Below are 26,069 nucleotides of genomic sequence, written 5' to 3' on the forward strand. Positions count from 1 at the left end.
CTTTTTCTCATCTCCTTCCTCCTGTCCCTGTCCCCCTTCTCTGGTGATTCTCTTCTATAGAAACTATCTTAACAAAGTCTTGCCTCTGTTAAATTCACATGGATGACCAGGTCAGATAAACATAAACCATGTGTCAGATGCATCACATTCATTGCATCCCCCAAAATCATAGATTTGCTGAGCAAAAGGAACTGTGTCCTTCCTTCCTTTATTCTGTACCATCAAATAAGGGGTCACACTGCTGCTCTTTGAACATATAAAATATTTATGATCAAATATTTTGAGATATACCTGTTTGGTTATCTGGAGGATTCTGTCTGGCAAAGTTCCTAATCGTGTAACAATATAACCTTTAGTCATAGCTTCACAACATGCTGGCCTTGCAGAAATGAATAAATGAGTAAGGAAGAAGGTCTGCATTGTCTTAAAGCAGCACCACTTTCCCCACAAAGGGAGAGCAATCTGCAGATATCCAGCATGTCATGTGTAGATTTTGTATTGTGGCTGTTTCACTTGGTGCTGGTGGAAGCAAAGGGTACTCAAAAGCTTTTGATGGTGGAAAGAAATGATTTGGGAGGAATTGCAGAGATGCCTCATGACCTGAAAAGTATTCAAGCAAGGGCAAAAGAGACTGGACAGCTCTTCCAGGCAGGCTGTTGCCTAAAAAACCCTGAAGATTAAGCACAAGGATGAAGAGACATCTGCTAATTCTTCCAAGCCATTTTATAGTGCTTCAGGCTCTGAGAGAGTGTAGTTTTTCTCCAGTTTTTCACAGAAATATATTTCTTTTATTCTGGGAAGGTGAGCACCATGTGTATTCACCAGTCGAGGTCCTAGGTCATCAAATCAAGGTGAAGAACTACATGCTGGGATCTGTAGGCTGAAGGGACCTGCATCTCTGTAGGGGTTGGTGACAGCTCAGATACGCCCTGATAGCAGTTTGCTTGTGTCCTTCAATTTTTGCACAGCCACTCTGAATCACAGCGGAAATAGGTGTGTGTTTTTTCACAGCACTGGAATCCTAAATATGGACCCTCTTTCTCTTCTCTTAGAAGCCGTAAGGACAGTTTAGAAAGTGAGAGCTCAGCAGCTATCATTCCTCATGAGCTAATCCGCACGAGGCAGTTGGAGAGCATACACCTGAAATTCAACCAGGAGTCCGGAGCACTGATTCCGCTCTGTCTAAGGTGAGCGAAGCTGTCCTCCTCCTCGGCTCTGTGCTAGCATGGTGGTTTTGCTTTGTGGCAGTGTTTCACCATAGACATGCATGCAAAGGATCTCTAAAGGCCAGTGCTGAGATGTTTTGCCAGAACACATTAGAAACAGATGATGCTTTGCATGTGTGTTCATCATGGTAAGATTGTTTCTCATTCTTTTTGTTTCCTCTGGTGTATTTTGAGTGCTGAAACAGGAGAGGGTTTGTATGGGATTTTTTTATTAGTCTAATGCTGGCAACTCTGTGATAAATAAGGGATGCATTACCATATTCTGCCGCAGAAATGCCTTAAGTTGATAACTCTGGCTTGTGGACTTTAATACAAGTGTTTGTGCAAAGCCTGTTTGCAGTCAGTTGCTGCATGCAAGTGTGTTTTGTAGACAAATTCTGTCAGTTACATGCTTGAAGGAACAAAACATTGTGTGCATGCTCTACCTGTTATCTTTTGAAGGTTCGGGCTGCTCATACCACTATAAGTGACTTTTCTAGGTTTCCACAATTTCAGTCAGCGCTGTTTTTAGAAATGCTCATGACAAATGCTGTAGTCCTTAACACAAAGATGAACTGCGGGGTAGAGACAATGATTGCAGGTGATTGAGTTACTTTGGCTTAATGAGTTACACATCTGTGGAGCCAGAGTTATCAACAACAAGTGCACGCTTGCCTGTTGAGAAATCCAGTGTAACCGTTGACATGAACGTATTTTATTTTGCATTGCGAATGTGTGAGCAGTCTGCCCTGGTCACTTACCACAGCTCAGCTGACCAGCAGTAGCGCATCGAGCAACTGTGATTCAGTTGTTAGGCACCATATATCCTACCTGGAATTTTTCCAGGTATGTACTGGAAGCAATGTGTATGTGTCTCGCAGGGACTCTGAGCATAAATACCAGAGTCATGATTTGCCTTGTGAAAAGCACTGAATGAAGAAAAGGTGAGGGATACTGTGATGGTCATGCACGTACATCTTCTAGGCATTTTATTGAAATGCTTAAGTGGTACAGATTGCATTTGTCAAGTGCCAGGGCAATGGACTGCCAGGTGCTGTCGCTGTGTGTAAGTTTGGCCCTCTGATGGGCCTGCTTGGAAATGTATTTTCACATTGCCACGTGATGTGGAGTCTGGATTCTCTCCTGCAGTCTTCATCTTATTGAAAGGTTTGGCAGTCCCTGGCCTTACACACAGCAGTGCCTCATCATGGGGATAGGTGTGCGGTGGGATCTAGATGTATTCTGGTTCTGATACTAGGCCCTACAATTAAGGAGGGAAATCCCTGTCTCAGAAAGAGACTTATGAGCTGCTTTGTGGAGCAAATTGTTCATATATTCCTAAGAAAAATTAATGGTTGCTGCTGTCAAAATAGTTTCCCGCATTGATGGCAGAAGTTATAGCGATACATCATCATCATTCTGTTGAATGTAGCTCACAACATCTCGGTTCACACACACATTTTATTCTACAGGGGAAGGCTGTTACATGGACGGCACTTTACATATAAAAGCATTACAGGGGATACAGCAATCACGTTTGTATCAACAGGAGTAGAAGGAGCCTTTGCTACAGAAGAGCACCCCTATGCAGCACATGGACCTTGGTTACAAGTGAGAGCACCTCCCTTTCTTTCTTTTTCTCCCCCATCCTTCTTTTACAGTGTCCTGAAAATGATCCTGCGAAGGGCTTGTGTGGCTTAGAAGTGTAAGAAGCCTGTATATTCTGCTGCAGCATCTCTGATACTTCTTGCATAATGTTTTCAGTAGTTATATACTCAAAAAATAATGTCGAACTGTTACTATTTATATTAATGGAAATCAAAATGACAAGCAGGGGCTGGAAAGTTCTAAAGTCATCTGTGAATGCAATAGTGTCCGTTTCCTGGAGTCACAGAACACTTTGCAGGCTGTATTTACTCTGATTTATTCCAGAAAGGAATTTGGGGAGGCAGAGTGGAATGACCTAAACCAGAATGGAGCCAGGGCAGAAGAGCTAGCAAGCTGATCTCAAGGGAAAGCTGTGGGACTTTGATCCTACAGTCAGGATCTCAGGTTTACATCATCCTTTAAAGGAGAGTGGCACACAGAGCGCCGCCACCTTTGGTTCTGTCGCTTTCCTATTGATTTCTTGGCAAATGCAGTAGTTATGTGAAGCACCCACACAATTTCTGTACGAGGGATTTTCCTTGGAATCCCTGTCCACTTGGTGTTGAGGGTCATCTCTACTGAGCCCCAATGATGCACTACTGGTATGAGGTCTTTGCGCTCTTCCAACCTTTAGGTTCTTCATGGTTGTAAACATATGTGGTAAATCCCATCTCTGAGGGTCTGTATATATGCAGTACATTTCTGCCTTCGCTGTCACTGTGGCCTTCCTGCCTCTCCTCCTGTTTTTAAGGCAAACATCTGTCTCAGACCTCTAGAATTACAGTGCGGCAATTAACCTTCCAGTGACTTGTTTTCAAGGTATTCCACTGCCTGTGTTCATAAGTCTAGAGGAGGGTCTTACCTGGAAATCTGTGTGACTTGTAAAGGAGCCGATCTTGGCTAGAATCATCTCGTGTGTAGGGATTTTCAAAGAACTTGTGAGCTTTGATTGTACAGACTGGAAAGTGCAACACTCCTGCAATGATTAACAGCAAACGGTCAGGTTTAAGGGTGGGTCATCTGCTGTTGGCTCCTGCGCTTGCCAACACATGATACGCAGGATCTCGTGACTGTGTTAACCCCAAACATAAAAGTGTTTGTTTGCATTTACATCACATCTTGAAGTGTATTGATGTGTAGAGTAGTCAGGTAACCTCTAAACAGTGAAGAATGGCAATAATTAGGTCACCATTCAGACATGTAACTTATATTAACCCTTTTGATCCTGGTTGCTTCTATGCCTGTTACTCGCGCACTAAGAATTAGTTAAATTTTTCTAGTAAGTAGGAGGGAAAGGTGGGGGATTTCTGGCTACTGAGAGGTAGGGAGAAGCAAGTTCCCTGCCCTGTCTCCTACACAAGGTTAATGCATTGGATCTTCTCTTCTCACATGACCAGCTCTGCTGCTGGCTCCTGCCTTGTCCCTGTCATGAGAGTGGAGGAGGACAGCCTGGGTGGGGGAGGAAGGGAGGCTAAAAGCAGCCTGGGACAAGAGGAGGAGCACCCGGTTCTGCGAGATACATGTGGGAGGGTCTGAGGCTCTTGGCTTAATATGCAATGGGAGGCTTCATCTGTGCTCAGCAGTCCCTTGTGGTGTTGGGAGTGGAGGAGGGAGGTTCGTGTGGCTTTGCTTCAGAAGTAAAAGAAATTGTGGTGCACAACATTTCCAAGGAGGCAAATTCTGTTTGGTTTAGTCCCTTAACAGTCTGGGCCAGCCGAGCTGGCAAGCCCTGCAAAGCTTTCAGAGCGAGGCCCGCAGAGGATTCGTCTCCTACCTCACTTGGGACCCCAGGCACAGTGATGAGCTCCAAGGAGAGTTGGCGTCTGAAAGCAGATCACTGCAATGCAGGGGCTTGTTGCAAAGGCATGTAAATGGAGGGGCTGCGTAGAGGCAAGAAAACAAGAGACTTCTCCTCCTGTGGACTTTTTCCCTATCTTGGGGGAGGAAGAACAAGCCTGAAAAATCTTGGCCAAGGCTGTGTGACAGTCAGAGACTGACTCCTCTTGGCCCTGAGCTTTGGTGCAGTGAAAGCCCAAACCTGCAGACTAAACACAGTACCTCCTGTTTACATCTCACGGGCTGGAGTGGAGCGTGTCCAAGGTGGGACAGGCCGGAGAGGTGCTGCGCGGTTGCTTAGCTCCAGCCACCCTGGCCAAGCAGTGAGCTGAGAGCCACTGGGCTCCAAGGGACGATTAGCAGATGACAGGAGTTTGGCAGGTCCCAGTGCCATTCCTACCAGACAGGTGTCCGTATCACCGCTGCAGCTGGTACTCGGCAGGAGCCATTTTAGCAGTCTCAGCAGAAAAGGCAAGGAGTCATTAGACCGCAGAGATTATATGCCCCATTTCTATCAACAGCCTTTCCAGGTCACGTTTGAGGCATGTTAGTAGGGGAAGCCTGTTCTGCTGCTGCCCATGCTCTGGGGATGATTAGATTATTTCATTTTCCAGAGCTGTCAAATTGGCACCTTTCCCAAGTACTTGGATTTTTTTTTTTCATTTAAGTAATATTTAATTAGTTCTAAGAAGCTAAATTCTATTAAAGGTCCAAGCATGTCAGGCTGGTTTATTTCTGAACTTCTTCCACTGTGTCATGTATTGTTGAATAGGGAAATTGCTTTGACTCGGAAAAGTACAAACATATTCAAGAAGTCCTCCTTGTTAACACTAGACTCCTGTTTATATGCTAGTTACCGTGGCAAAGTCTCTGATGTGTAACACTTGCATTAACATTATACATGATCAAAGGCTTTTGCAGTCCTTTCTTCCATTCCCCCTTCCCCCAGCGTGGTGACAGCAGTGCCCTGACACTGCCTCCTAAACTCCTCTCCGCACTGCACATGTTCCAGATGCGCAGTGAAAGGCTGCGCAGGAGGTGCCTGGCCCTGTGTTGAAGGGTTAAGGATGCTGATCGTGCAGAGAGGCTCTGACATTAACTGCCCCACAGTGGCATTCATATTCGTGGTGAAGCGTCCAAGCTGAGCCATGCCAAGCGTGCAATTCATCACAGATCAACCTTGTTTGTCCCTAAACCTACCCAAAGCAAGGTGAGAATGTGCGTGTGTTCTCCCTCTCCGTCTTTCTTATGTTCAGGCAGGTGATAGAGACGCTCTGTTGAAATGTGTTACTGATCAAGCCCTTCCCAATAAAGTTGCCTGAGCCTTTAATACATATTAATATTATCCTGGGGTAGTTTGTGTCAAAGCCTGTCAGCATGCATCATCCTTTGGGAATTACCATCATTAAGTCTCCAGTGATGGGAGTCAGGACATGCTTCTGCAAAGCTCTTCTGCTTTTATGTGGAGCGCTCTGCTCATCTAGCACAAAGCAGACTGTTCTCCCCTCCTACCTTGCTCACCTGGACTGCTTACTCTCCCCAGAGGGGAGAAGGAGGTTTGTTTAACACTACCTTCAGATAATTTCTGCTCCTGCTGCTTTAGGCAGTCATTGTTCTAGGGAAGATGACATTCAAGTCTTTGATCATGTGCAATATTCCTGTTGCACTTCAGATATTGCTGCAAACTCTGACATACAAGCCAATATGCTGCACTAAAAACAAACCTATAGTTAAAGAGTTCTCGTTAACTTCAAAATCAACTAGCCAGAGTTTCAGAAATAGCTGAACAACAGTCTCTACAGTTTAGACTTGACCTTGTTAGGCATGTGTATTTCTATACATTATCTAACTGAATGATGGTATGTATTTTTTCAAAGGATGCCTGCCTCATTCAATACACAGAGAGGAAACATGGTTTGGGGGTGAATCAGGACTGTGGAGCAGACTCTCGTCTATAGGACTTCCACTTCATTTGCTTGTCAAAATTAGAAGGTGTGTAGTGAATGAGGCAGGTAATTGCAGAAAAATCACAATAGTGTCATGGTGAAGCCTGTTAAATGTTGCCCTGGAGAATTGGATCCTGTCCCTGCCTCTACTGCAGTGTTATTTCTCAATGCTATTGCACATTCTCAAGCCAAAATGTTCACAGGTGGCCACTGAGTTAGTGTTCCTCATCTTCTGGATGGCTGATTTGAAACCTGAGGTCTGACCCCTGTTCCCAGCAGCGCCTTGAGGCCACGAGGAATTCTGCTGCAGAGAGCCCTGTGCCCTCCAGTGCCGAGCACACTGGAAAATGGGGCCCTGCAAGTCTTGAGCTGGGTATCCAAAAGAAGTGGACATTTGGACTCGATTTCCTCTTCACTTGTTTTCCCCTGTTTATTAAGGAAACCTTCTGCCAGTCATCCTGTGAAGATTAATTCAGTGTTTGCCAAGCATTCCAGCACCACAGCTGAACACCAGAGACAAGTTCATTCTTACAGACAGGGAGAGAGAAAGGATCGCTCTGTGGTAGGCGGTCAGCCTGGGAGTTGAAGACCAATGTCAGCTCCCTGCTCTCTTGCATTTTTCCTCTGTGACCATGTCAAGTCTCTCAGCTTCTTGTAGCCTCCCTGCCCTGTCTGCGCCAGGGAGAGGAGCCATCCCTGCCTCGCAGAGATGTGAGGCTCAGCGTGCCAGAGACCGTAAGAGTGCTAAGGACAGTAAGATTAGGTACTTCCAATGTAATCCATGCTGGCAGTAGTCGGCTGGAGCATACTAAATGAGGAAGAAGAGAGCAGGAGGGAACGAGGAAACAACTTGAATGATAATGAAAAGAAATGATGACTAATGCTGCATTCAGTGAGCAGAGCCATCCTGAGGACTGAGCAGGGCAGAGGTCTTGTGGGAGAGGAACTGCAGGCGGTCCTGTGATTACAAATTTGTTTTGTGGTGCAGATGTACACTGGGGCCAAATCAGCGTTGTGCAGGCAATCTCAATTCAGGCATTTCCCAAGTTTGGTATGCCTGATAGTGCTGGTCTCTGAACGTGGAGAGTTTTTTCCAGGTAATTTACTCAGTTTCAAAACAAATCCTGTTAGGCAGATGGAGGCTATGGTTCATTTGCAGTTGGCGCCCTTCGATTTTCAGCACAAGGTCTGTGTCTCCACATGAGCTGTGAAGCTCACAGAGGCGGCAGGACTTTATCCTCTGGCACCCGCTGCTGGTGGGGGACACCCCGCTCAGCTCCCATGTCAGTGGGGTGCAATGTCCAGCAGACACCGTGTGGATGCTGAGGCTGTGGAAATGGGGTTTTAATCCTGTCTCCCTACCCTTTCTGTCGCCTCCCGCTTTGGCCTCTGATCTGCCCTCCATCCTGTTTTTCTGTGTTTTTGTCTTCCCCTCGTCCTGGCCGGTCTCTGCTTTTCTCTCCTCCTCTTCATTCAAGTTGGCAAATTCCTCCTCCTCCTCCTCCACATTGCCTGACTTCCAGCAGAAACGCCGAGAGCGCTGGAGAGTTTCCCTGCTTTTAGTCCTGATGTGCCTGGTGCCATAGCAATCCCTTGTCGCTCGGAGGAATGATTGGAGGGAAAAGTACTACTTAGCTACCTCCGCCCTGTGTTGGGGGAGAGCTGTGTTGGGCTGGGACATGCTCAATGAAAAAAGAGCCTTCAGTACATTTTTCTGCCTTTCCCTGAAAGGCTATGGACAAACAGTGACTTTCAGAGGCTTCTGACTTGGCGAAGCGTTCCCATGATCGGGAGAAAGACTTTCCCTTGACCTCCAGAGCATTTTTTGCTAATCTTCGTAGTTCTCCTCCTAAGGGGTAGTTTCAAGGCTTTGCAACAAAATGTTCGTACATGTTTGTTAGCACTGTTGAAAAGTACTTCTTCCAAAATACCTCTCTGTGATAACTTGATCTCTTTTCCCCTAAAACCTTTTTAAAAATCAAAACCAAGATATCCTGCATGGAAAAATAAGTTGAGACTTAGGACAGCAAGGTCAAACTTTTCATAGAAAATGTTAAACAAACCTGCCTGTAGACGGGGTAGATACGTGGAGCCTGTATGAAGCATCCAGCATTCAGGAGCTATCAACACGCTCTATCTATGCTGGCAGTCTGGGGGAGATTACTGTGAGCAGGGTCACAGGGGATGATCCATTCTTTTGGTTTGGCAACCTAAGTGAAAAATCTGGGGAAGAAACTCAGACTGAGCCTGATCTTTAAATATTTTCAGTTTTTCTTGCTGAAACAAAAGCCTTAAACCAAAAGCTGGAAAAAAAAATCCTTTTGTGTTGCATGAAACCAGAAATAGAAGGTTTTCTTTAGTAAAAAACAGTGAAGGAAAAAAACCTAGTTTTGCAGAATGGAGCCGGAATTGTTAGAAGTTTTGCCTTCTCTAATCCATGTTTGAGGGATACAACACTTAGCCAGGATATGGAACACTCATGTTTTATTCTCTCCCTTTTATTTGAACCCCTATTTCTGCTTCTTGGCTTTATGGGCACCATAGCTATAGGGTTTTTTGGTTTTTCCTTAGTTCATCCAATTGGAGTTGTTCCACATCATATAAAACACTGAATTAGTCACAGAGACAGAGAGCACAAGAGAATGACTCTATTCCGGTAGAGCTGGGACATTCCCCTGGAAATGAGCACATCTGTTTCTTCTCTCAGCTATAGCACATGTTAAATCATTTACGCATATTGGCATAATGGCAGCAGCAGCAGAAGTTCAGCGCAACCTTCATAAGAGCTACCCTGATGCTCGCGATGCTCTGCTGTAAGTGGCAGGTGTGGGTTGAGTCTTCTGCTGAAGACAGGGGATTGAATTTTGGTCTCCCCAACCTTGAATAGATGTGCTACACCTAGGCCAGTGTAGCTGTTCGGTTTAAGTCATGCACAACTGCAACTTCCCCAAAGCAGTTTTAGGAATCTAACCCAACAGGAACTTTTTCAGAATCTTTTTGGTGGCTTCCTCCAAGTTCTTCAGTAGGTCTAGGGCTATCTAAACTCATGCTTTCTGGTAAGCTTATCACCTTCCCTCGATGCTCTCCAAACCTCGCTGCGTTATCCCCCTGTGTTCTTCTTCCTCATTGTTGAATGAGACACTGGGAGAAACTTACACTAAAGGCAGAAAAAAGCCTGTTAGGTCATCCTGATGCATCATTCCCTGGGGACCATCAACTCATCTGCAGCATGTTCTTTTGTACTTTGTCCAGGATAGTTTTGGATGATTCAAGTTCTTCCATCCTGCCTAAGCAGACTGATTATCCCACAGCCTAATTCCCCTCCCTTGCTACTCAGACTACATTTTGGGTAGTTTCTGTAGCTTTTCTTCCTCCCATTTGGAGCATTCCCCAAAATGCCTGTTCTTCCTTAGCATTTTCACTCTGAAAAAAATGGTATTGCCCAGTACCTTGGCTCAGCCCTCCCCGACTGAGCCAAACTCTGTGTTCGCTGGAAGCAGTCCTGTCTGCAAGGCAGATCTCATCAGGCTCTGAGGCATCCAGGTTCTTGTGACTAGCCCTGTAGTTGGGGATGTCATAGAGAGATCTGGTGTGGTCAAAAATCATTCAGCATCATCATATGCTTCCTCTGCTAGAGTTGTAACATCACTGTATGAAGCAATAGGGTCCCTTAGGCATCTGTGAGTGGATGTCTTCCCTTTACAAGAAGGGTTATGAGTCTCCTGGAAGAGTAACACTGGAATTTCCCATTAAAGGTGTTTGTTGCAATGCTGGTACCTTTGAGGCTATAATGAGAGCTGTGGTGAATCCAGACAGCAAGGTGGACTCTTCAAACAGTGTCTGGGCTGGGCATGACATAAATGCAGTGAAAAGGCCTCTGCGCTGAGCCACTTGCAGTCACAGCAAGGCTGTCCATAGAAGGCCAAGGCAAGGGGAGAGCAGAGAGATGGCCTGGGGGGTGTTCATGGCCCAAAGCATGATTTATGAGGGGTTTGATTGGTTATGTTTAATTTCATTGGGGAACACAGGCACAGCTTAACTTCATTTTCGCAGGAATTACGCTGGAACATTTTCAGTGCAAAGGGCTCCTAAAAGTTGTTGGGCATTTGCAGATGTAACAGCTGACATGCGGCTTAAGGTACAACTGCTCCACCCAACCCAGGCATAGCACCTTTATGGATGAACATTTTCTTAGGTAGGGTGGTATAATTTACCTAGGGGTTTATTGCAATATGTCCCCGCCTTCTCTGGCTGAGCTGTACAGGCCATCTCTGTACTAAGTCCAGAACTAATAAAACATGATTTCTTTTCTGTGACAAATGTGTTAGAAAAGCAAGTGCTGGTGTTTAATGCAAACAAAGCACTGGGGCAAAGTGTAGGATTGTCTGGTTTGTTCCTAGGTAGGCAAGAAAAATGGGTATTATTAGCAAAAGCAGCCATGCTTAATCATCCCTGGGCTAATCACTTGTGTCTTGCCATGGACAAAATGTTTTCTGAAGGTGGGCAGAGCTGTAGCCAACTTCTTAGCTCAACTTCTGATGGTCTTCCTTGATCAAAGATTTGCCAGCTGTGCCAGGCTATCAACACCTGGGTGACCTGCAGCCCCAGGCAACCTGTCCCTAGCTGAGAACTTCAAGCCTTGCTGCTCAATCCTACCACCAAAGTGGGACATGTGCTAGGTGTGGAAGGGTACCTACAGGCTGATTATGAAGTTTTTAATATTTCACTAAGCATCAGTTGCTTTCAAAGTCAGATGAACTAGTCTAGAGCCCCATGACCTTGTGGGCATTTTTAGATCTTGCCTGTTTTCATGCACTCACAGCTGTGTACCTGCAACAAGTCACAATACAGGTTTGTCAACTATCTGCGGGTACAAAAGCTTCAAGACAAGCTCCTTCACTTGACCTTTAGGCAAGTCCTGTAGGTAGGGAGTAGGTTTCAGCAAGCACGGGTGGGACTTGCCACGAGAGGGAGACATCATGCATGCAGCCGGTGTGTTCCTTGAACACATCTACCTGAACAAGACTGCGTAGCATGGTATTTTGTAACGTGTCTGGACACATACAGCCATTAGTGAGGCAGCGAGAGCCCAAAGTTTGGACCCTAGGTTGTGCAGTAGGTGCCTGCGATAGAGAGAAAACAGGGATTTATCCCTTGGCTAGTCAGTGTCTTTTCAAAGCATCTGCAGCGTGAGCAGGGCTGCAAAGCGCATATAAAATGGAGTCTAAATCTGCTGGCGGTGGGATTGCATGCGTCTGGGCCTGTCTGGGTCAGGTCACGGAGATACTGGTGTGAGCAGTACTGCACAGCCCCGAAGGAAACGGTTCAAATGTCCCCAGCTGGTCGGCGCGGCTGTTCCCTGTGCGTATTGCAAACAGCCCTCACAGAGGCCGAGCTGCACCCTGTAACCGGCTTCAGCAGGCCGGGCAGGCGGGAATGTTTGCACAAAACTGTGAAAACACAGCGCTGCGAGCGCCCGGCCGCTCCGGCACTGGTGGCGACGCCAGCAGCACCTCGGGAGAGCTCCTGTGCTTCCTCAGCACTGGCCAAGAGATTTCATGGGAGAAAAGGCCTGCTCAGAGCAGAGGCACAGCCGGCTCTGACTGTGCACAGAACGGCTTCATTTGCCCTCCAGATCGCAAAGACTCTTCCCCTAGTTGCAGCACAACAGGCCTCTATTATTCTTTGGGGAGTGAAAAAGCTGCTTCATCATTGTGATCTCTGTGCAGTGTCCTGTTGATAAGATCAGTTAACAGCATCAGAGGAAAACTCTAGATTCAGGTCTGAAATATAAAGTGAACAGGGCCTATTTGTTTAATTTGAGCTTCTAAGGTTTAAATCCCAAAGGAAATTAAATTAGGTGCCTAGAGCAATGGCAGTCTGTCATGTTTATTTGCTGGGAATGTCACCTTTAATATCATGCATCTATAACGTGTGTGTATTAATGTAATGGGGTATCATACTGTGCAGGAGCAGGCGTGCTGCAAGAGCTGGAAACCTGAAATATTGTGAGTGAGGGAAGCTGAGACTGGCTTGGATTTATTCTCATTCTCCTCTGTGGGAGCAAAGACTTGCTCACCAGCATAAAGCTGGTTCTGCTGCTTGCAGGCGTGGAGGTCAGCCGGATCTAGGAGCCTTAGTACTCCTGGGCCGTTTTGGTTGGGCTGGTTCTAAGTGGAGAAATCTCATCTGGATGCGAAGCCAGGATCACAGTACTTCAAAGCCCTCTTCAGCAGTTCATGCACTGGGAACATGTGCCTTCCCCCTGCATCCTCAAGAGAGTTCAAGAGTGCCGATTTCCTGTGCTGAGAGACCAGGTCACTTGTACATTTGGTTACACCTGCACTTCGAAGACTCACTTCTCCTCCAGGGAGGAGGGCAGGTTCCCCAGCAGTGAGGCTGCATGGAGTTGTAGGGTTTGAGATGGCTTTTTTTTCTGACTCAGGTTGTTGAGGACGGAGGCTGGTTGAGGACAGGCTGTGAGTGGCACGCTGTGTGAATGTCACTGCAGCGGTTTGTCTTTGCAGCCTGAGACGCCTGCCCTCCACCAAAGTTAACTGCCTATGCAGGGTGTGCAGAACAGCGCCGCGATCTTCCCTCAGCCCGCTTCGTAGCCTGCTGCACTAGTGCAGGCTGCTGTCAGTTAGATCTCATGAACATGGTTCACGAGACAGCTGAGCTGTGGACTCTCGTTCCCTCCGCACTTGTCACGCTCTTCAGGGAGCCAGTTCATCTCACTAAATCAGCAGAATTCGTGGGTTTTTTAGCTGGATTAACAAAATCCAGTGACAAGGTAGCAGCAAGCTGCAGATGGGCTCAGCTACCTTGTGGGATTGGACCTCAGGTCAGTGCTAGCTACAGTGCTCCACGTTTCTCCCTAGTCTGGGAGTTTGTGCTTTAGCCAAGACCTGACCTGTCCCCCCCTTCACTGTCTCCAACCTGCGCTGTTTACCCATACACACCCTGTCTCATTTTCCACCAGCCTGAGAGCAGCTGGCTGCCTCGCACACGTGGTTCCCATTTCTCCCCTGCCTCTGGCACCTTGGGAACGCCCGGGGTCTTCCTGCTCAGCTCAGCCAAAACTATGGCTCCTCATTCCTGTGCTCTCAGCCATCCCAACCTCTGGCATTTTTGCTCATCCGTGGATGGCCGAATATTCATTTCCTCCTTGCCTGATTGCTGTGAATACCAATTCCTCCTCCTTTTTCCGGCTGCTCTGTAGATTTTGATGTCTGCCAAATTGTTTTCATTCCCTCACCCCATGGCAGGCTGCACCTCCGCAGAATCTGATCTGCTCTGTGCAGAGCCCCAGCTCCCCACCCAGCTCTTCCTTCTGAGCTAAGCGATCAGGTTGCCCTTCTGCCTCCGACTACGGACAGCCTGCTTCCTCGCTTCTGCAAACAGTCAACAAACGAGTGTCTCCAGTCCAACAGGCAGACTAGTTACAGTCTCCTGCAAGGAGACTGCAGTAGTTTGCAGTGATACTACGTGTTTCAGTGTTTCTATGTTTCTCAGCTTGCCAGTCTGCAGATTGGTGCCAGGTTGCAGAGTCCTGTCCAAAGCAGCAAGATCCTGGCTCATAGCTAAAGCAAGGTTTTTCCAGGCTCAAGGTATGATCAGAGAGGCCTGGTGGAGCTGCCTGCATCTGTGCTGAGCAGCTCAGTCATAAGCCCTGGACGGGGGTTGATGGTGGCTTTGGGATGGAAAGCAGTGCCAGAGATAGAGGAAAGGGTGGAGCGAAGGAAGGAAAGGAGGAGCAGTGGGGAAGAAACAAACCTGTAGGTTGAAATGGGAATAATCTGCTGGATACTGCTGCAACCTAACTCCCAGGAATGTGGCTCCGAAGCCCCCTCACTGCGTGGGGATGTTTGCCTCATCCTGCAACTGCCGCCTCAACTCCTGTGCCAAACCAGCTGCCCTGCATGTAGCTCTGGCCCTCATGGCTGTTGTGAAGAGAGGCAGAACGTGTTTGTTTTTAGCTGTCACACGTTTATTTAAAGAGGGTGGGAGTTTTTTCCCTTGAATTCCTGGGGCTGGTTTCCTCTCTGGCATCTCTGGTTCATGTGGCTTGGGGTCCTTGGGGGCCAGGACCAGCTGGGGCTGTGGTCCTCAGCTGGGGACTTTGACCTGTCGGAAGCCACTTCTCTGGGCCGCTTTATGCGTGCCAGCCTGGCCTTGAGATGAGCCAAAAGCTTTCCCAGCACAGGCACGCGGCATCAGCAAGTGAGAGATACAACTCAGAGCAGGGAAAATCTGCAAGTTTGGGAAAGAGCAGAACGGGTTTTCTGAGAGCCTAGGCCAGGGGTCCCAAGGCCTCGAGCTCCTACCGCAGGCACCTTTGGGAGCACCTCCCCCACCAAACCTTTCATTCGTCAAAGTGACATGCTGCGCTCCAGGCAAGAGCCCTCCGTGTGCCCACAGTACCAGCTCTGTACGGGTTTCAGGCTTTCCCTGCACTGCTCTTTCCCTATTAAACTGTAAGCGTAACTTCCATGAATCAGATGAAAGTGGCTCTGTCTCCCACTGTCTTTCTGGCTGTTGTTATCTTGACCCCTTTTCCTCCTTTCCCACTCTCTCTGTCTGAAGCTGAGCCTCTAATTTTAGATTGAGGAAGATAATTGAGGGTCAAAAAAGATTGCCATATAATTTTAACATTTTTTTGCCGCGGTTGGGGTGGGAGGCAAAGTTATGAGCTGCTTGCCCTCAAAACCTATGTGGTGCAGGAAAGAAGGACACGGGAGAAGGAGGAGTGAGCTGATACAGTCTGCTCTGTGCAGAAGCAGTTCTCTTACTTGGCAGTTAGCTAAAACCGGGAGCATAAAAGCATAAACAACTGTATTTCCTTTGCAGATCCTATTGACTGAAGAGTTTGTAGAGAGAATGCTGGAAGACTTAGAAGACCTGAATTCTCCGGAGGAAGTAAGGCCGTGTGGTTGCCACATCTCCCTCGTACTGTCCCCACGAGCAATGGCGCGGCTCGGCCCGCTCTGCGGCTTTGCTGTGTTCCTGCCTGCCACAGGCAGGCTGCAGCCCTGCCTCCTCGACGCGAGGCCTCCTTAGGCCTCCACATCTGCTGATGTGAACTAAGGCACTGAGAGGAGACCTGAGAGCAGGAAATACAGGGCAGCAGCGAGTATTGAGGGGGATGCTGTGTGACCTCCCTGTGAGGGGAGAGGGGTACGGGCAGTGGGACAGGTACGCTATGCCCCAGGGATCCTTTCCACCAGCAGTGTTCCCCATCCGGCATCCAAATGCCCCGAAGCGGTGCGGCCCTTGGCCCGGTAGCCCCGTGCGGTGCAAGGCATCCTCTGCAGCAGCTCGAGGCATGCCACCTTCCCCACTTTCAGAAGGGCGGTTTGCAGCTGTACAGGCTGCTGCAGGGGCCTCTGTTTGGCTTCAGGGAGCAGACGGGGTTTTTTCACCTCTGCTGCTGGGCCTTCACCTGCTGCCCTTGCAAGTCAGCACACAGGGGGCTGTCACCAGCCTGGAGCTGTGGCGGCGGAGGGAGCTTTATAAAGCTTTGCTGTGTGGTGCTAAACTTCCCCCTGCCATGTGATCTCTTCCTGGGGAACATTTAACACCCTGTCTCCCATGCATGCCATATAAATATTCTGCCTGACTTCAAAGAGCAGTGGCAGAAATGACATGTAATATTTTTAATCCCATTTTTTACAGCTCCCTGCAGACTCTAAAGAAACTTTCCTTGGCTTGTCGAGCAGCCTTCCCATCCCTCACCCCGCTCCCCTCCCCCCAGCAAAATCTCAGGGTTCTAATTGTTTAATCCTGAGTTGATTTAATGCCAGGGTGTTCTTCACTGTGCGAGTGAGGGAGCACGCTGCTGGCTGTGCAGTGACTTTCTGGCCAGCTTTTATCCAGTTAAACCTAATCCAAAGCTCATTTTGGCCAGTGACATGGATGCCTGGGAACACTCGATTCGAAGGCCCTGTAGTTAAGTCTCTGGGCGGCTCGTGTGCTATCGCTCTCTGCTGAGATGCAAAGGCAGCGGGTATGGCAGCTCCTGGCAAAGCGAACAGGCACTTGGTTCTGAATTACTGTGACTTTGCTAAATTAAAAAGCAAAAAATGAACAAATGCAAAGGGTGACTTCTCCAGGAGGATTGCTTTGAAGCCACTCCTGTTTATAAAAAGGAAATGCTTTAGATGAAATGTGATCTCTCAGCGGCCAGATTCCTCCAAGGGTTTGTAAGTTACAGGATCCCAGTTTGGGCCAACTTAATGCGTTCCTCAGCAGCCCTGGCTGGTTGCTGGTGATGTTCGTGTGATAGAAGGAAGCCCAGTCAGTGCTGCAGAGAGTCCTTCCTTCGCTGTGTAATGAGCCACCAGTGGAAACTGGAATTAAATACCAAATTATTTGTCTGAGTAGCTTTAGCATGTTTTTTGCATACCCTAGACATTAAACTCAGAAGGATCCCCTGGGCCTATAGGACCTAGAGACTGAGGAGTGGGAGTTTATGGTAGCCATTACCCTACATGATCCTCCTGCCTTGCCACCACAGCAGGGCTCAGACCCTGAACCACCAGCCCAATGTGCAAAAGTCAACGGGTACCGATTGCAAGTTACCCTCATACCCGAGCTGCAAGTGCAGTGAGTTTAGGAGCAAATTCATAACCCGTTAAAGTGGAGCAGACAGCTGGAGGGGAACTCCTTTAGCAGGAATCTGCCACTGAGTAGATGTTAATGTCCTCCAGAAGCAGGGTGCTTACAGGAAGGACAACGGATTGGATAAAGATGGATGATTCACCCATCACTTACACCAGCTCTCTAATTTTCATAGCCCCTGTGTAGCTTGCAGCACTGTTGGCCTTGGTCTGGGGACTCTCTCAGGAGAGGATCCCTCTGTAGGCATCCTGAATTAGCTGCCTCTGCATTGGAGTATCATTGACGTCTCGGGATCCTGCCTAGACACCCCTAGCATCCCTTTGGGGTATCAGGTACCATCGTGGGTCAGGCAGTACTGCACTGTGAGCGCAGCAGAGTTTTAAAAATAAAGTTGTTCTGCAGACTGATTTCCAGAATGGTCCCCTATGTGCTGTGGACCCTCAGGCCCAGCAGTGGGATTGCCTGAAATGCTGCTCCAGGTCATCCAGCTCTGGATGGGGCACATCCAGAGTCTGGAAAGCTCGGTAGTCTATAAAAGCCTCAAACACAACCAGCAGCTTTATATATCCAGGGTGCCATTCTGCCACGTAAGGATTTGAAGCCTTTACTAGCTCTGCATCTAGGCTGTTTGCATTCTTTGGACTTTTTCCACTCTTAGGCATCTCTTTGCCAGCTCAGCAGTGAGAACCAAATTGAAATGTCGAGGAGAGGGGATTTTTCCTGCTCTGGGATGCACTTGTCAACCCCACAGAAGCCCCAAGTCCCCCCTGCTGCACGGCACCTCTCTCTTTGCCCACCCTCTGCACAAGAAGGGAATGGGAGGACTGGTGCATGTTAACCCTTGCAGGGACACTGCTGCCTGGGAATGGCCTGTGGTGTTCCTCTCTGCGATGGGTCGGTTCCCCCTTTTTTCCCCCTCCCCCGACAAAGCTGTTTCTGAGAGGTCTGCGTGGATGCACAGGCCCTGCTCAAACGTGGTTGTGTCAAGGGGTGGTAAGGGCTTCTTGGGCCTCTCTTCCCCGGCAGTCCTGTTTGGGGTCAGAGATGTTGGGGAGACTTCCCAGCCAAAGGCAGCATATCCTGGAGCAACATCAGGGCTGGTGGAAGCAGTGTACTTGCACCATTCAAGAAACATTTGCCAGAGACAGTGCTGTGTAAACCAGACCGGGGCAAAAATCTCCTCTCCATGGGCTTCAATCAATGTTTGCAAAACACCCTGAGCAGCTGAGCGCCTGTGTGAATGCGAGGCATTGTAGAGGCGCTCACGCTCAGCGAAGCCTTTGTAGCAGAGGTGGGTAGGGCTCGATCAGCAGCGCTGTTCAGGCCCGCTGGCTCTCCCCAGCCAGGGCAGTGCAGTTTGCCCTCCTGGAGCTGATGGCCATTTGCAAACCATTGCGATTCTTTCACCTTGCAGAAGCACGCTGTCTCGCGCGCACCCCGCCGTGCAAGGGGAGAATTTTAAAGCTGCCGTAATCCCCTCTCTAAAGCAAACAGAGGGATCTTGGGGCCGGGGGGTAGCTGAAGGGAAACGGACGTGGTCAAGTGGGAGGGGAGATACTTGTGTGTTGCAAATTTTCAATGAGCTCGGGGAGGGGAAGTGGTGATGGGAACAGTCACCCTCCAGAATCCATCTGATGAAATAAACAATGCTTGGGCTGAAATCTCCGAACTTTACTTTGGCAGCTGAGGCACAGACCACATTATCTAATGTCCACTGCTGTCCAAAACATACTGATGGGGAAATGTTTTCTTAGTGGCCTCTTGTTTTAAAAAATAATAATAACAGAGGGCTGCCTGCCTTTGCAATGCCTGTGTTTTTCTGTGGGTTAGGTTGCAGTGATATACATTAACTGGCTCTCTTCATTGTCTTACAGTTTAAACTTCCAAAGGAGTACAGCTGGCCTGAAAAGAAACTGAAAGTCTCCATCTTGCCAGATGCCGTGTTCGACAACCCGCTGCATTAGAGCTGAATTACACCCTTCTAACGACTGGGAGAGCCAAGTTACTGTCCATTACCCAGTGACTCACAGGATAATTAATGCAGTAAAAACTCTGCCTGCAAATGAAAGAGTTTGCTGCACAACCACTGCAAACAGAAGAGGAGCTACTCAGCACCAGCCCAGACCGAACTGAGCCCTTTCCTTTATCCTTCCCAGGGCTGAGCTCTCTGGGAACAGCCTGCGTATGTGTGAGTGCGAGTGAGCAATATTTAACTATGAAAATTAGTAGTAAGAATCCTTTCTCTCTCCTAGCTACAGAACTTCCCTCTGCCTTAGCCCAGGGTGTAGACGCTCTGCACGCCTGTATTTACACATGCATTCTGCCAGGTGCGAGCCTATAATCCATGGATTAAATGTTCTTTACGTGACTCTGGAGTCCTTTTGTTAGCCAAACTTTTACTGACTGCAGAACTGTTCTTCCATGTGCTATTTTTTTTTGCTTTTCAGAAACGGAATGGTATTTCCCCTGTTTAAAGGAGGCCAAAAGCTCACATGCTTGAAGCTGAACAGATTTAAAGATGAACTTTCTAGTTCAGTCAAGAAAAACAAACCCAGATCCTCCCTGCCCTCAAATTAGGCATGTTTGAAGTGTCGGTCTTGGTGCTATTAGCTATGGTATCGCTGCAAACAGAGGCAACTTTATTCTCGCGCATCCTGTCCTTGTGCCTGAACCCCAGGGAAGGTCGCAACCTCTGGTTTTGCACAAGCAGGAGGAAGAAAGCTACCGGGGCGGGGGAGATCTCCTGTTTACAGTGTGTTTATCTTTAAAGAGATACTGTCAAGTATTTTTTCCTTGCTATTGTACAGAATTTGAGAAGCTAGAAAGGACCATTTGTTCACAGGGACAACCTCAGCAGCTCTGCAGGATCCAGAGGGCTGCTTAAAAGCCTATGAAATGGAGATCTCCACTGCCCTGGTGTAGCACAGAGGAGACTCAGCCTCACTAAAGCCGACTCTCCTCCCTGTTCCAGCAGGGTTGTGCCCTAGCACAGCTCCCTTTTCCCCTTCAGTCTTGCTGTGTTGGCTCTTTTGGGGCTGGTGTCCCTTTACAGGGGGTTTTGGACTGTAAAGCATCAAAATTTGTCTCCTCCTAGATCCCCGCAGCCTCCTCCTTGGAGCAAAACGTGGTGTGCAGAGGACTGTGTCCCCTGCAGGCTGTGGCTCTGTGCTGAGACGCTGGCCCCTGTGGATGTGCTGGAGCAAGCTGCCGCAGGCATTGCCCCCTGCTGCTGTCGCAGTCTTGTTCCTGATGCGCGTTCCCCAAGCCTTTCCCTGCTCACTGCCTTTTGGTGGCAACTCTTCGCTCCTTGTCGAGGAGGTGCAGCTTCTCTTCCACCCCTTTCTACCTACAAGCTGACTTGGCTGTTTTTTCCTTCCCGGTTTATGCGCAATAGCCGTGTGATCTTAATACAGATACAACAAAAGCTTTTAACACTTAACTCCCCTGATCAAACAGCAAAGTCCAAGAGGCCTCACGGTACCCCAGGGTCGGTTTTCTGTTTGTTTTCTGATGTAATTTCTTCCTGGCACAGTCGGCTTTGATGTTTTTTGCATATATTTGGGGCTGGTTGGTGTTGGTTGAGAAGCAGAGCTAGGAGCCACAAAGCTTTCCTTGGACTTGCTACAGAATTCCTCTGTGGCCTCGGGCAAGTCGCTCAATGTCTCTCTGTGCAGAGAGGGTGATTATTGACTAGGGGGCTGTAGGACCTACCGAAGCATGCCAGCATTTGCAGGGGAGGGTGTGCTTTGTGTACAAAGTAGTATTTGTATTATTATAATTGTTGGTATATTATAATTTAAGGCAGGCCAAATGCAGGGTCCAACACTGCTAGGCAGAACCTTCCTTTCTGCAAAGCTACGGAAGCAATTTACATGTAAATGAGTTTGTCATTTTGTCTGAACTCAGAGGATCATCTTAAAATCCTGCTGCGAAAGAGCAAACTTTCAGATATCTGCAATGTGCCAGCCAGAGTGATTTCTGTGCTGTGGCAGACTGTGTTCATCCATCGGATCTCTTGGCTAGTTTCCACTGTCCTGGTTAGCACTAAGCATGTACCGTCTCTTCTGCGCTGTAGATGCATATCCAAGGGCCAGTATGGGCTAGAAAACGGCAGGAAAATTTACCAGTCCAGCTTCAAAAACGACGTGCCCGAGTGCCCCATCGCAAGATAATGAACACACGGCCATTTGTGTCAGTCAGGAAAAGGGCAACGACTAGGATTTTTACCCAAAGCCATCTGCAAACAGTAGCCCGTGGACTGCTCTCACACGAGCTTGCTGAGGGTGCCTGCAACAGAGCTGGCCCGGTGCCACGACGCTGGCTGCTCTTCCTTGTTTCCAGATGCTAGCTCTCATTAAAAGAAGCTCAAAATCCACATCTTGGTGGAGAAGGGACATTTGGAAGGTCAATTGTTGCTGTTCCTGCAGAGATCAGCACAGGGCAGAGAAGTCTATCAGAGCCTCTCTGAGCCCTGACACACATCTGGAAAGCTTAGGACCTCCTGCCCTGCGAACCTCAGACTCTCTGAGCCTTCGCAGTAGGGAGGCAGTGCTCTGCGCAGGGAAAGCACCTCCTCCGCGCTGGCTTGTGCTTCAGTTCTGCTGTTCTTGTGCGTGTGTTTTCCTCACCATATTTACTCTCATCAGCCGCGCTAGGTTGGGTTTTCATTGACTTCGGCGGGAGCACACTGAACGCATTCGAAAACCCACACAGGATCCTTGTGTGTGTGTGTATTTTTGTTCCATGTCATGCATTTATATATAGTTCTGTGTATTTGAGTTACGAACAGGTGGCATGACAGAAATCTCTGTTTCTGAGACACTTTCTCACAGATCGTTGCTGGTAGCCAGATAACAATTGGTTTGAGGAGAAGGAAAGGAAATCTTCCTATTTAGTTGTGGGGGGAAATTCTAGACAAAAAACTGCTAAAATAGAAAACGCTGTCTTATTGTTAGAGCAGCTATAAGAGATAAAGTGGTGAAAGTCAACCCTTAAGCTCCAAGGTTGTGTTGCTGCCTCTCAACGGTTATCTAGGAATAAGAAAGTTGCATGTTACTCAGCGCTGTAAAGATCTCTGCACCGACAGGGCCTCCCCTCCCCGATTCGCTTTGAGTTTGCATTCGTGCCAAAGGCTTACTTATTGGCAAGCGAGTGAGATCTTCAGTTTGGATATTTTCCTCCTGGGGCAAGGGGGCATGCCCGGGTGTGAAGGCAATAGAAAAGAAACCTATATATTTTAGTGGGCAAATAAGTTTGAAAAAGGGAAACGCATCAGTGCTTGCAAATCCCACAGTAGCTTTCTAGCCCAAACCTGCTGCGATGGTAGCTCCACAGGTGCTGATTTTTTCTAGATTGTGTAGAAGGTCTGAAGCAGGATTATATGAAACCAAAACCCGTTGGCTAAAGATAGTGATCTGGATATAAATGACAGTTTCAAAGAAGTGGGTACAGGTTTTCTCCCTCCCGCAGAAGTCTCATGATGCAGATAGATAGGGATGTTTCCAAAGATGAAGAGCATTTACAGCAGACCTTGCCTTGAAAATCCAACATGGGACTGCAACTCTGAAACAGGAGAAATCCCCAAAACCAGGACTGCTTTCCCTCTCAACACCTGGTTAAAAAAAGGGGAGAAAGAGTTTACAGTTTCAGTATTAAAGCATGCAGCATATGATCTGAGCAGAGCAGTCAGTGTCACAGCCAGTGTGACCTACAGTGATATTTTCAGTGGCTTAGATAGGTGGTGTCTGCTGCATATGGTGTCTTTGAGGATGGTGGTGTATTGGTTTTTCTGTACACGGATTTGCCAGCAGTGATTTGAGATGCTGTTGTGAAGCCCTTCACTTCAAATACCCTGTTGCTCTCGCATGGCTTTTCAGCTGATGCCGTCGGGGCGTCAGATGCTCTTTGAAGTAGTGGGGTGGTTGTTTTTCGGTTGAGACCAGTAGAAATGTTTAGGGGGTGTAGCTTTAAAGAAGGAGAGAAAAAACAGTTGAAAGCAAGGCTGAGTTTGGAAGGGGTCTTTGGTGGGTCTGATTTCCCCATTGCACGATCTTGCACCCAGCAGCTCCGCTGCCAGCGGCAAGAGCCTTTCCCCGCCGCCACGTCCCGGCGGCTCGTTCCTGTGCTGAATCGCCCTCCGTTTAGTATATATTGTGCCTTATTTCTCCTCTGAGGGAAGCTATGAGGGCACAGGAATCGCCGAGCAACTGAGAGACCCTTCCCGTGCGTCTGCCCCCTCAATAAAAGCGAGCGCGCGCAGGGGCCACGCTGCATCGGAAACGATCTCTGGATACACGTTCACCAGCGAGGGCTGCATCCCGAGGTTTTGAAAAGCTCAGTTTAGGTCTCTGGGACCGTGGCAGTTTTTAACTAAGCTCTGTAGCAACTTACTATTTTTGTAACATTTTTCTGTTGTCCGCTGCCTGCCTGTTTGCTTTTGAAAAGAAAAAAACTCTTCTATTCAATACATTTCCAAAATTTTAAATGGCAAAGAGGGCTGCAGACGTGTTTTGAGCTGAGCCTGGCGTTGAGCTGCCTCTCTCGGGCGGCGAACCCGTGGCATCACCTGCTCCACCGCCGCTCTGTCTCCACCCCCGTGATGCTTGCCCGAACACTGCTCCCAGGCCATGAAACCGCCGCACGCGGCGCGTTAGCTCGGAAACACCGCGTTCAAGTGTGCCACGAAGGCAGCTGGCCCCTCTCCCCGGCACGGAGCTGCCGCACGTGGCCCACGGCACCGGCGAGCTCTTCAGTGCGTTGGTGTTTCCAAACTGCTCTAGCGCTGCGTCTCCCCTCTTTGAGAAGAGGAAGGGGGGGATAAAAAAAGCCCTTGAAAAGCTGGAGGAAAATTTCCTGCCAATTGTTGTGTTTTGCAAACGCTGCTCTTTTCTCTTGTGCCGAAGACCAAAATGGCCCCTTTGTTCCCGCACCGGGGGCGAGGGCAGCTCCGGAAACCCACAGGCAGCGAGGCTGGGAGGCACCAGCACAGTGGGTCCCGCGTAAACGCGGGGCTGGGCAGCAGCCTGAGGGCTTGGCGGGGGCGAAAGCTGATGGGGGCAGAGCAGGGCCCCGTCCCCGCTGCCCCCGCCAGAGGTGGCACCAAGGGACGCTCAGCCACGGCCATGCCCCAAGGCCGCCTGCTTCTGCAGCCGGCACATCGGTACCTTGTAGGTGGCTTCCCACCCCAAACCTTTTTTTTTTTTTTTAATAAAAGACAAAAACGGAAAGCTAAACTAGCAGAGGTTTTTAAATATTTTATATTAGTTTCTAATGTAAATTCCAACATTGTTATTGCGGTGCTGGGCGCCTTTCGCCCGCGCGTGACTTTTGTAATATTTTTGTGACTCGCTGAACGGTTTTTCTCCTCCCGTGTATCCTAAGTGCATTAAACGTCTTTGCGTAACTGTTGGCGTCCGTCTGTGCGGCCTCGCGGCGGGCATCACGGTTTCCCACCCTGGCCCCACTGCAAGCGGCCGGGACCCCCAGGGGTCTCCCCCCCCCGAAAAGCCCTCGGTGGGACGGGGCCGAGCGTGCTGCAGTAGAGGCACGGCAAACCCTTAGGAAAAAAATATTACCGAGCTAACGTTGCAAGGATTTCCCAGTAATGCTAGGCGATTTTCGCAGTCATCTTTTTACACTCCTCGGTAATAAATTCCTCTACGGTCAGCGAGAGGAAGGGTGGGATGTGAAGACGGGGGGAAGGGAGCTGGCGGCGCGGAGGCAGCAGCAGAGGAAAGGACAGGCCAGGAGCCGAGACCCGGCTCGGGGGGGGGGTTTGCCGCGAGCCAGCGGCCGCCGGGGCGAGCAGCAGAAACACCCCCGGCGGCGTCCTGCCCCCGCCAAAGCACCTTGGGCAGCAGGTTTAAGGAAGATTCCCGCAAAGCGGCGGCTGGGAGCCCCTCCTGGAGCTGCAGCTCCGTTAGGAGTGGCTTGTTGCTAATAACACTGGCCGCTTCCCTAATTAATACCGGAAGGGCTGCGAGCAGCTGCCAAGCTGGGAGAGGGAGCGCATTTGTTTATTTATTTCTATTTTATTTTATTTTTTTGTTTTAGCGGTGCACAGGGAGGGCTGGGGCTCTTTTCCCAGCCGAAAAGCGAATCGCGGCGGCAGGGACCCCCAGGCTTTGCCTTAAAAGGAGATTTCAGGGAGGCTTCGATTTGGGATTGTTTTCTCATTATTCGGCTTATTGGGAGCCATGCCACACTGCAAGCGGCAAGGGGGCTCCGGGGCACAACCGGCGGCACCAAAAGCTCCAGCCAGGGACGTTTTTGCAGATTTTGAGGCCAGAAGAGCCTATTAAACCATCTTGTTCAACCTCCTGCACTTGCAGGCCGGCGGCTTTCACCTGATTACCCTCGCACTGAGCCCAATAGCTCGTGTTTCGGACCCAAGCGCGCCGTCCAGCCGCCCCGTCTTGATTCGACAACTTCAAGAGATGAAGAGTCTCCCACCGAATTGCTTGTCCTCGCAGTGAAAAGAAAAAATCACACATGCACACACAAACACACGGGAAACACCCCCCCCAAAACACCCACTGCCAACGGGTGCCTAGCGAGCGGCTCGAGGGTTAAAACACTTCGAACAGATGTGACCGACATGTCAAGACACGCAGAGTACATGGTACGGATGTTTATAAGCACATCGACAGCAGGCATTCGTAAAAGGTTATAAAACGCGGTAATAAGCAACCCCTCAGCTTGTTTGGACTCTAACACTTGATTAACCATTTATTAAAACATGGAGTAATCATTTATAAGCCCGAAGTGGGACCAAACGTGAAGCACGAGGCTTTCTCACGTTAGCGGCAGCCTCGAG

General features: G+C 48.8%; 1 protein-coding gene across 3 annotated transcripts in view; it reads left to right on the plus strand.

Annotated features, from left to right (window-relative positions):
- Nucleotides 1–24,656, plus strand: part of SUFU (SUFU negative regulator of hedgehog signaling) — a 101,310-nt gene extending 76,654 nt beyond the window's left edge. For 2 of the 3 annotated variants that reach the window (XM_064514163.1, XM_064514164.1), the window contains exons 9-12: nucleotides 1,053–1,187; nucleotides 2,678–2,816; nucleotides 15,485–15,553; nucleotides 19,129–24,656. In XM_064514163.1, coding sequence (XP_064370233.1) covers nucleotides 1,053–1,187; nucleotides 2,678–2,816; nucleotides 15,485–15,553; nucleotides 19,129–19,218 — 433 coding nt within the window. In that variant the 3' untranslated portion in view covers nucleotides 19,219–24,656. The remainder of the gene's footprint in view (nucleotides 1–1,052; nucleotides 1,188–2,677; nucleotides 2,817–15,484; nucleotides 15,554–19,128) is intronic. The other variant, XR_010389751.1, reaches the window with a different exon arrangement.
- Nucleotides 24,657–26,069: the final 1,413 nt, after the last annotated feature.

This window comes from Dromaius novaehollandiae, chromosome 6 (assembly GCF_036370855.1).
Source record: "Dromaius novaehollandiae isolate bDroNov1 chromosome 6, bDroNov1.hap1, whole genome shotgun sequence".
Classification (NCBI taxonomy): Eukaryota; Metazoa; Chordata; class Aves; order Casuariiformes; family Dromaiidae; genus Dromaius; species Dromaius novaehollandiae.